General features: G+C 47.4%; 1 protein-coding gene across 1 annotated transcript; it reads right to left on the reverse strand.

Moving 5' to 3' along the window:
- Positions 1 to 102: 102 nt before the first annotated feature.
- LOC144591861 (E3 ubiquitin-protein ligase TRIM39-like) lies at positions 103 to 10,990 on the reverse strand. Its single transcript, XM_078395871.1, has 4 exons — positions 10,911 to 10,990; positions 10,196 to 10,218; positions 9,982 to 10,097; positions 103 to 1,098 (listed from the first exon to the last, which is right to left on the reverse strand). Exons 1-4 carry the CDS (start codon positions 10,941 to 10,943, stop codon positions 566 to 568), a joined length of 705 nt encoding a protein of 234 aa, XP_078251997.1. The 5' UTR covers positions 10,944 to 10,990; the 3' UTR covers positions 103 to 565.
- Positions 10,991 to 11,000: the final 10 nt, after the last annotated feature.

Here is an 11,000-nt window from a genome sequence, read left to right on the forward strand (position 1 = left end):
AATGATCAGCCATAATCACATTGAATGGCGGTGCTGGCTCGAGGGGCCGAATGGCCTACTCCTGCATCTCTTGTCCATTGAAATGGAAGGTATGTTTCACCTTGCAGATGCTGCCTGACCTGCTGAGTTTTGGGGGCGATTTATGCTTTTATTCCCCATTTTAAGCCATGCATGTGGTTTGGGCCGCAGGTGTGGTAACAGGTGACAAAAGTCACTTATTAAATCAGATTCCCTCTGTTTCTGCAATTGTCAAAGTTAATTCTCAAAGTTACAGCTGGTCTGTGGTCGCACCGCGTGGCGTTGCTGCCATCTAGTGGCGGGACCAAGAAGTGACGCAGTTAACGTGTTGAAATGAACGGATCGACAGCTCTGATTCCACTTGCTGTTTATTTCTCTCTTCCCACATTTACATTCCCCCTGGTTTTATTTCCGCGCTCACTGGAGTTTTACGATGCGGAGTTTGGGGATTAAATGGGAGCCGTTCAGCGCAGACCTGTTGCCACTGGGTTTCTGCCCCACAGCCCCTGAGCCCCGCTCCTGACGCCGGTCCCGGGACCCGACCCTTTTACACACCCGGAGCGGAACCGGAGCAGATTCTCAGCCAGTGGTCTTCATCCCAAGGCCAGAAGAAAGGATAAAGTTTCTCCGTGAATTTATTCCCAGTGAAGGTGTGGAGATGGGACTTGGTGTCCGCGTCGTAAAATGAAACAGTCCCGGACTCGCAACTGAGATAAACTCCCACCCTCCCGGGGATGGGACGGGCGGGGAGACGGGATGGAGGGGAGGTGAATGCAAGAAACTCGTCACCCCACCGCCCGATGCTCCAGACTCCAGTCTCCGGGGTCGGTGTGACGCGTCCCTTCATCTCCAGAGACTCTGCGGCGACTCCCAGACTCCAGCCCCGACTCCCCGCCACCTCCACCTCCCAGTAATGTCTCCCCGATGTGAATCCCTCCGATCCCAGCACACACGGATTGTCTGTAAACCTCTTCCCGGTGTCAGGGAGACTCCTCCGGGTCCGGGTCACTCTCACCCTCTTCCGATCCTCAGACACCTCGAGCCACGGATGCGCTGTTTCCACATCCAGGGTGACGGAGACTGGGGGGAGAAGCAGAGAATCAGAGAGACCCCGGGGGTCGGGGGGAGACTCGGGCAGCGCGGCCCCGGGACCGGGGGAGAGGCCGCTCGGCCTCAGGCACAGGCGGGCGGACAACTCAAACCGTGCCCGGGGTTTCACCCACAACCACATCGGGTGCACAACAGACATCTCTCCCGGAGTTTTTATCCGGGGATAGCAAAGGAATTTCGTGAGGTGGGGGAGGGTGGACGGGGAAGACGAGTGCGGAGAGTGAGGGGGATTGCGAGATTGCGGTGGTGGAGAAACGAAGGGGGGGGGGGGGGGGGGGCTACTCATATATGGAGGCAGATCGGACCAAGAGGATATTGAAGTTAGCGGTAATTTGAGGTTGTTAAAGAGGAGGTAGAGGTGAGTGGTGGGGTCGTCATGATCACAGTGAAGGGGGGCAGACACGAGGGGCCAGATGACCTGCCCCTGTTTCTTGGAGTGGAGGGTGAGAGAGAGGGAGGGGTGGCTTGGACCATGGAAGGAAGCAGAGTATGAATGATCGGGTGTTGGACAGAATACCATGTGCTCATGCGCCGCATGGTGGCGCAGCGGTAGAGTTGACGCCTTACAGCGAATGCAGCGCCGGAGACTCAGGTTCGATCCTGACTACGGGCGGCGTCTGTACGGAGTTTGTACGTTCTCCCCGTGACCTGCGTGGCTTTTCTCCGAGATCTTCGGTTTACTCCCACCCTCCAAAGACGTACTGGTATGTAGGTTAATTGACTGGGTAAATGTTTTTTTTTAAAATGTCCCTAATGTGTGTAGGATAGTGTTAACGTGCGGGGATCGCTGGGCGGCGCGGACCCGGTGTGCCCAAGGGCCTGTTTCCGCGCTGTATCTCTAAATCTAAAAATCTAATTTTGCCCACTAATAGACAATAGACAATAGACAATAGGTGCAGGAGTAGGCCATTCAGCCCTTCGAGCCAGCACCGCCATTCAATGCGATCATGGCTGATCACTCTCAATCAGTACCCTGTTCCTGCCTTCTCCCCATACCCCCTCACTCCGCTATCCTTAAGAGCTCTATCCAGCTCTCTCTTGAAAGCATCCAACAACTGGCCTCCACTGCCTTCTGAGGCAGAGAATTCCACACCTTCACCACCCTCTGACTGAAAAAGTTCTTCCTCATCTCCGTTCTAAATGGCCTACCCCTTATTCTTAAACTGTGGCCCCTTGTTCTGGACTCCCCCAACATTGGGAACATGTTATCTGCCTCTAATGTGTCCAATCCCCTAATTATCTTATATGTTTCAATAAGATCCCCCCTCATCCTTCTAAATTCCAGTGTATACAAGCCCAATCGCTCCAGCCTTTCAACATACGACAGTCCCGCCATTCCGGGAATTAACCTAGTGAACCTACGCTGCACGCCCTCCATAGCAAGAATATCCTTCCTCAAATTTGGAGACCAAAACTGCACACAGTACTCCAGGTGCGGTCTCACCAGGGCCCGGTACAACTGTAGAAGGACCTCTTTGCTCCTATACTCAACTCCTCTTGTTACGAAGGCCAACATTCCATTGGCTTTCTTCACTGCCTGCTGTACCTGCATGCTTCCTTTCATTGACTGATGCACTAGGACACCCAGATCTCGTTGAACTCCCCCTCCTCCTAACTTGACACCATTCAGATAATAATCTGCCTTTCTATTCTTACTTCCAAAGTGAATAACCTCACACTTATCTACATTAAACTGCATCTGCCATGTATCCGCCCACTCACTCAACCTCTCCAATGTGGAACCTTGTCGAAGGCTTTCTGAAAGTCGAGGTACACCACATCCACCGGCTCCCCCCTGTCAATTTTCCTAGTTACATCCTCAAAGAATTCCAGAAGATTAGTCAAGCATGATTTCCCCTTTGTAAATCAATGCTGACTTGGAAAAATCCTGTTACTACTATCCAAATGCTCCGCAATTTCGTCTTTTATAATTGATTCCAGCATCTTCCCCACCACTCATGTAAGACTAACTGGTCTATAATTTCCCGTTTTCTCTCTCCCTCCTATCTTAAAAAGTGGGACAACATTAGCTACCCTCCAATCCACAGGAACTGATCGTGAATCTGTAGAACATTGGAAAATGATCACCAATGCGCCCACAATTTCTAGCGCCACCTCCTTAACTACCCTGGAATGCAGACCATCAGGCCCTGGGGATTTATCAGCCTTCAGTCCCATCAGTCTACCCAACACCATTTCCTGCCTAATGTGAATTTCCTTCCGTTCCTCCGTCACCCTAGGATCTGTTGCCACTAGAACATCTGGGAGATTGCTTGTATCTTCCTTAGTGAAGACAGATCCATAGTACCGTTTCAACTCGTCTGCCATTTTCTTGTTCCCCATAATAAATTCCCCTGCTTCTGTCTTCAAGGGACGCACATTTGCCTTGACTATTTTTTTCCTCTTTACATACCTAAAAAAGCTTTTTCTATCCTCCTATATATTATTGGCTAGTTTACCGTGGAGTGGAGTGCTCATCCTGCAACATGTGGGAGATCAGGGATATTGTCGGTGTCCCTGATGACTACGTGTGGAGGAAGTGTGTCCAGCTGCAGCTCCTGGCAGACCGCATTGAACGGTTGGAGCTGCTGTTGGATTCATACTGGAGCATCCACGATGCTGAGAAGGTCGTGAATAGCAGGTACAGTGAGTTGACCACACCGCAGGTAAAGGTTAAGCGGACAGAAAGGGAACGGGTGGCCACTAGCCAGTGTAGCAGTAGGCAGATAGTGCAGGAGTCCCCTGCGGTCATCTCCCTCCTAGACAGATATACCATTTTGGATACTGTGGGGGGAGATGGCTCATCTGGGGAAGGCAGCAGCAGCCAAGTTCATGGCACCGTGGGTGGCTCTGCGGCAAAGGAGGGGAGGCAAAAGAGTGGAAGGGCTATAGTAATAGGGGATTCAATTGTAAGGAGAATAGATAGGCGTTTCTGCGGCCGCAAACGATTTCTGGTGCAAGGGTCAGGGTTGTCTCTGAGCGGCTGCAGAACATTCTGGAGGGGGAGGGTGAACAGCCAGTTGTCGTGGTGCACATTGGCAACAAAGATATAGATTAAAAACGGGATGAGGTCTTACAAGGTGAATTTAGGGAGCTAGGAGATAAACTTAAAAAGTAGGACCTCAAAGGTAATAATCTCTGGATTACTACAAGTGCCACGTGCTAGTCAGAGTAGAAATAGGAGGATATTTCAGATGAATATGTGGCTTGAAAAATGGTGCAAGGGGGAGGGATTCAAATTTCTAGGACATTGGAACCAGTTCTGGGGGAGGTGGGACCAGTACAAACAGGACGGTCTGCACCTGAGCTGGAATGGAACCAATGTCCTTGGGGGAGTGTTTGCTAGTGCTGTCGGGGAGGAATTAAACTAATGTGGCAGGGGGATGGGAGCATGAGCAGAGAGACAGAGGGGTGTAAAATGAGGGTAGAAGCAATAGATAGCAAGGTGAAAAGTAAAAGTGGCAGGCAGACAAATCCAGGGCAAAAATCAAAAAGGGCCACTTTTCAACATAATTGTATAAGGGGTAAGAGTGTTGTAAAGACAAGCCTGAAGGCTTTGTGCCTCAATGCAAGGAGCATTCGTAATAAGGTGAATGAGTTGAATGTGCAGATAGTTATTAATGAATATGATATAGTTGGGATTACGGAGACATGGCTCCAGGGTGACCAAGGCTGGGAGCTGAACATCCAGGGATATTCAATATTCAGGAGGGATAGACAGAAAGGAAAAGAAGGTGGGGTAGCGTTGCTGGTTAGAGAGGAGATTAACGCAATAGAAAGGAAGGACATTAGCTTGGAGGATGTGGAATCGATATGGGTAGAGCTGCGAAACACTAAGGGGCAGAAAACGCTAGTGGGAGTTGTGTACAGGCCACCTAACAGTAGTAGTAGAGTTGGGGATGGCATCAAACAGGAAATTAGAAATGCGTGCAACAAAGGTAAAACAGTTATAATGGGTGACTTCAATCTACATATAGATTGGGTGAATCAAATTGGCAGAGGTGCTGAGGAAGAGGATTTCTTGGAATGTATGCGGGATAGTTTTCTAAACCAACATGTAGAGGAACTAACGAGAGAGCAGGCTATTCTAGACTGGGTATTGAGTAATCAGGAAGGGTTAGTTAGCAGTCTTGATGTGCGTGGCCCCTTGGGCAAGAGTGACCATAATATGGTTGAGTTCTTCATTAGGATGGAGAGTGACATAGTTAATTCAGAAACAACGGTTCTGAACTTAAAGAAAGGTAACTTTGAGGGTATGAGACGTGAATTGGCCAAGATAGACTGGCAATTGATTCTTAAAGGGTTGATGGTGGATATGCAATGGAAGGCATTTAAAGACCGCATGGATGAACTACAACAATTGTTCATCCCAATTTGGCAAAAGAATAAATCAGGGAAGGTAGTGCATCTATGGCTAACAAGGGAAATTAGGGATAGTATCAAAACAAAAGATGAAGCATACAAATTAGCAAGAAAAAGCAGCCTTCCAGAGGACTGGGAGAAATTCAGAGTCCAGCAGAGGAGGACAAAGGGCTTAATTAGGAAAGGGAAAATAGATTATGAAAGAAGACTGGCAGGGAACATAAAAACTGACTGCAAAAGCTTTTATAGATATGTGAAGAGAAAAAGATTAGTTAAAACAAATGTAGGTCCCTTGCAGTCAGAAACAGGTGAATTGATCATGGGGAACAAGGACATGGCAGACCAATTGAATAACTACTTTGGTTCTGTCTTCACTAAGGAAGACATAAATAATCTGCCGGAAATAGCAGAGGACCGGGGGTCAAATGAGATGGAGGAGCTGAGTGAAATCCAGGTTAGTCGGGAAGTGATGTTAGGTAAATTGAATGGATTAAAGGCCAATAAATCCCCAGGGCCAGATAGGCTGCATCACAGAGTGCTTAAGGAGGTAGCCCCAGAAATAGTGGATGCATTAGTAATAATTTTTCAAAACTCTTTAGATTCTGAGGATTGGAGGGTAGATAATGTAACCCCACTTTTCAAAAAGGGAGGGAGAGAGAAAACGGGGAATTACAGACCAGTTAGTCTAACGTCGGTCGTGGGGAAAATGCTAGAGTCAGTTATTAAAGATGGGATAGCAGCACATTTGGAAAGTGGTGAAATCATTGGACAAGGTCTGCATGGATTTATGAAAGGTAAATCATGTCTGACGAATCTTATAGAATTTTTCGAGGATGTAACTAGTAGAGTGGATAAGGGAGAACCAGTGGATGTGTTATATCTGGACTTCCAGAAGGCTTTCGACAAGGTCCCACATAAGAGATTAGTATGCAAACTTAAAGCACACGGTATTGTGGGTTCAGTATTGATGTGGATAGAGAACTGGCTGGCAGACAGGAAGCAAAGAGTAGGAATAAACGGGTCCTTTTCAGAATGGCAGGCAGTGACTAGTGGGGTACCGCAAGGCTCAGTGCTGGGACCCCAGCTATTTACAATATATATTAATGATTTGGACGAGGGAATTGAATGCAACATCTCCAAGTTTGCGGATGACACGAAGCTGGGGGGCAGTGTTAGCTGTGAGGTGGATGCTAGGAGGCTGCAGGGTGACTTGAATAGGTTAGGTGAGTGGGCAAATGCATGGCAGATGCAGTATAATGTGGATAAATGTGAGGTTATCCACTTTGGTGGCAAGAACAGGAAAGCAGACTATTAACTGAATGGTGGCCGATTAGGAAAAGGGGAGATGCAACGAGACCTGGGTGTCGTGGTACACCAGTCATTGAAAGTAGGCATGCAGGTGCAGCAGGCAGTGAAGAAAGCAAATGGTATGTTGGCATTCATAGCGAGGGGATTTGAGTACAGGAGCAAGGAGGTTCTGCTGCAGTTGTACAGGGCATTGGTGAGACCACACCTGGAGTATTGCGTACAGTTTTGGTCTCCTAATCTGACAAAAGACATTCTTGCCATAGAGGGAGCACAGAGAAGGTTCACCAGGTTGATTCCTGGGATGGCAGGACTTTCATATGAAGAAAGACTGGATAGACTCGGCTTCTACTCGCTGGAATTTAGAAGATTGAGGGGGGATATTATAGAAACTTACAAAATTCTTAAGGGGTTGGACAGGCTAGATGCAGGAAGATTGTTCCCGATGTTGGGGAAGTCCAGAACAAGGGGTCACAGTTTAAGGATAAGGGGGTCTTTTAGGACCGAGATGAGAACGTTTTTTTTTCACACAGAGAGTGGTGAATCAGTGGAATTCTCTGCCACAGAGGGTAGTTGAGGCCTGTTCATTGGCTATATTTAAGAGGGAGTTAGATGTGGCTTTTATGCCTAAAGGGATCAGGGGGTATGGAGAGAAGGCAGGTACAGGATACTGAGTTAGATGATCAGCCATGATCATATTGAATGGCGGTGCAGGCTCGAAGGGCCGAATGGCCTCCTCCTGCACCTATTTTCTATGTTTCTATGTTTCTACCCTCGTACCCCATCTTTTCTCCCCATATTGCCTTCTTAGTTCTGTTGCTCCTCAAAAGAGTCCCAATCCTCTGGCTTCCCACTCTTCTTTGCTTTGTTGTACTTCTTCTCTTTTATTTTTATGCTGTCCTTGACTTCCCTTGTCAGCCACGGGTGCCTCTTACTCCCCTTAGAATCTTTCCTCCTCTTTGGGATAAATTGATCCTGCAACTTCTGCATTATTCCCAGGAATACCTGCCATTGCTGTTCCACCGTCTTCCCTGCTAGGGCCTCCTTCCAGTGAATTCTGGCCAGCTCCTGCCTCATACTGACACTTCCGATTTTCCCTTCTCCCGCTCAATTTTTAGAGTAAAACTTATCATATTGAGATCACTGCCTACTAATGGCTCTTTTACTTCGAGTCCCCTTTGCTGTTTATGTTATATGATCATGGCTTGGATGTGAATGTGGGAGGTGTGATTAGTAAGTTTGCGGAGGAAGCAAAAATTGTGGATAGTAGGGAAGGTTGTCAAAGTCTGCAGCAGGATGCAGGTTAATTATCTAAACCTTATTCGCATGCAGGGATATCAAATCACGAGAGTGCAGGTTTATATTGAGAGCAAAGTATTTTAAAGTATATCTGAGATTTAGGTTTTACTAGACCAAGTGGATCCATTGGGCCCAAACCTCTCCTGCATTGGTGCAGCACCCTCTCTTCCCCACCTCTCCCCCTCCTCCCTCCCCCTCCTCCCCCTCCTCCTCCTCCTCCTCCCCCCTCCCCCCCCCTCCCCCCTCACTCACTCCGCCCCCCCTCTCTCCCTCCCCCCAACGTCCCTAGGAGATAGATTTAAACCTTAAAATGTGAATAACTTAAAAAATATAACACCGATTTCAATGAAACTTCTTCCATTAGCACCAAAGGGATGACGGTGAGTAAGGTGGGCTTAAAATCGTTATGCTATCGTGTACCGTTTTGGCTGTAGTTCAGGAACAAACAAACAAACGAGAGGTTTAGTACATAGATTTACACTGAGAGTGGGTGATATCTGGAACATGCTACAGAGGAGGTGGTGGAGTGAGATATAAATCAATATATTGGAGGTATTTAAATAGGTGAGGTGGAGAAGAATGCCGGTGGAATGTGGGCAAATCGATTAGTATAGCTGGGGAAAAGATGGTCATGGACACGATGGGCCGAAGGGCCAGACTCTGTAATGTACAACCACGGCTCTCAGCTCCAAGAGCACTGAATGACTGAGTCTCCACAGCCACCGGTGCAGGGTCGTTCCCCAGTCTCTGCGTGTAGTAATGTCTCCTTATCTCTGTCCTACACGGTGCGGCCCACATTCTGAGAGAGTGCCCGCTCTACAGACCCCTCTGACAGGGGAACCATCCTCCCTGCATCCAGCCCACTGAGCCCTGTAAGAACTGTGTTTCACTGAGATCCCCTCTAATACACCCAAACGCTCGAGTACACAGGCCTAGTCTCCCCAATATCACCCCGCACAGCAAAATCATTGTCCCAGGGACAAGTATTGTCAATCTTTGCGGCATTCAACTCTGTGTAAGGTTTATCATGCTGTAGGTATGAAAAAAACTAAAGATCACAAGAAAATAGCAGGAGGAGTAGGCTCCACTCCTCAGGCCGACTCCGCCATTCAATGTGATCCTGACTGATCTACGATGGCACCAATTCCGGTTCTATACAAGTTGTCCATAACCGCCAATTTCTCGATCCTTCAAATATCCATCTGTGTTCACTTTGCCTATTCCAATAATCTGACCTATCACTACCTCCCAGGGCAGAACATTTCAGATGCTCACTGCTGTTTATGTTATATTTCTAAGGCTTGGATGTGAATGTTGGAGGTCTGATTAGCAATTTGATAGCAGCGAACTCCATGGTAGGCTGATCAGGAAGGCTGGAACATATGGAATCCAGGGTAGTTAGCCAATGGGTAAACATGTGGCCTGAAGGTGGGAGACAGAGGGTGGAGGTAGAGAGTTGTTTTTCAGACTGGAGGCCTGTCGCAAGTGGTGCCCCACAATGCTCAATGCTGAATCCACTGTTGGTCCCTATTCATACAAATGATTAGATAAATGATGTGTATGTGGGTGGCATGGCTAGCAGGTTTGTGGATGAGACTAAAATTCATGAGACATCGTGGAGAGTGAAGAAGGTCTAAGATTAAACTGGTCATAATGAACTGGGCCAACGGACTGAGGAGTAGGAGATGCAGTTTTCTAAACTTCGAGGGCATCGGTTTAAGTTGTGAAGGGAAAGTCTAAAGTTTTCAATGTTTTCAGGCACTGGGTGGCAGAGAGCTAGCTGCCATAGGAAGTGTTAGAGGCGAATATAATCTCTCTCGGCAATGTTTGCATCTGTGTTACGAAAAGGCGTTATAAACAAGAAGAGGGGAACTGGACAGGTTTTACCTCGCTTAATGACAGATGTTTCTCTCCACAGCGTGTTCATCAAAAAATGCTGATGGAATTTTTCAATCGACAAGGCACCGTCTGTCACTGTGAATGCTTTATCTTCATCACTAACCCTGCAAATATTTAGCAGCTGGTTATAAACTGAGCATCAACAAATTCTTTGAGCTTTTACACACAAACATGCAGTGTTTCAGTCAAGAGCATGTCCTACCTCTTCTTCCTCCCAGCTTCCTCCTGCAAGAAATAAAACACAAATCTGAGCAGACTGAGACGGGACATCCACATCCCAACAGCAGGAGTTTCACACAAATCACAACAAGCCCCAGAAATGTTCCATTGCCCAGCATTTATTGTCATCGTCACAGAGACAAATATTGGATATTGCCCTAGAGATTCTACAAGTGTATTAATAGCAAAATAATAACTATGGGGAGAATAGGTTCCTTTAAGAGCAAAGGGATAATTAGGATAGGATAGGATAGGTCCCCTTAATTGCTGGCGACCTCAAGGCATGTTAAGGTGGGTAAATCAAAGGGCTTGAAGAAGTGTATCCGAGAGCAAGCCTTCAACAGATCGGTTTAACGCCGCGTAATTCTTTCCCACTAAAGAGGAACATAGGACAAACTTTCCACATGATGTTTTGAGTCCTGGAGATTTTCCATCTTTTCGGGGAAATATCAAACATTCGCTAACTCAGTGACAGGATCACAGTAACTCATCCCAAGGAGACCGCAGGCAGTGCTGAGATCCCACAGATTATGCGGGAGGCCATTTAGTTTGGGAACAACAGCAGCACAGCTCTGGAACAGACGGAGCATTTACCCAGTTCTCAATTACTGGCAAATGCAGCATTTATTTCACAAATATCCCCCACCATTTTGTGACTGTGCACTTTCACTTCGCCAAACTGGAGTGTCACCCCTCACCTTCAGAAACACCACACTGTCCTTTTGATCCATCTGCTGCTGCAACTTAAAGAGTTCCTCCTGAATAGATTTTAAATTCTCTTCGATCTT

Source organism: Rhinoraja longicauda, unplaced genomic scaffold, assembly GCF_053455715.1.
Source record: "Rhinoraja longicauda isolate Sanriku21f unplaced genomic scaffold, sRhiLon1.1 Scf002486, whole genome shotgun sequence".
Taxonomy (NCBI): domain Eukaryota; kingdom Metazoa; phylum Chordata; class Chondrichthyes; order Rajiformes; family Arhynchobatidae; genus Rhinoraja; species Rhinoraja longicauda.

Bases quoted from the DNA above. Each gene is read 5' to 3' on its own strand.
- LOC144591861 (XM_078395871.1), bottom strand. From the start codon at position 10,943: ATGGATCAAAAGGACAGTGTGGTGTTTCTGAAG. The intron at 10,219-10,910 runs GTGAGGGGTGAC...TATTTCTTGCAG, and splicing joins ACAGTGTGGTGTTTCTGAAG to GAGGAAGCTGGGAGGAAGAA. The intron at 1,099-9,981 runs GTAAAACCTGTC...TTCTCCCCCCAG, and splicing joins AACATCTGTCATTAAGCGAG to TCTCCGTCACCCTGGATGTG.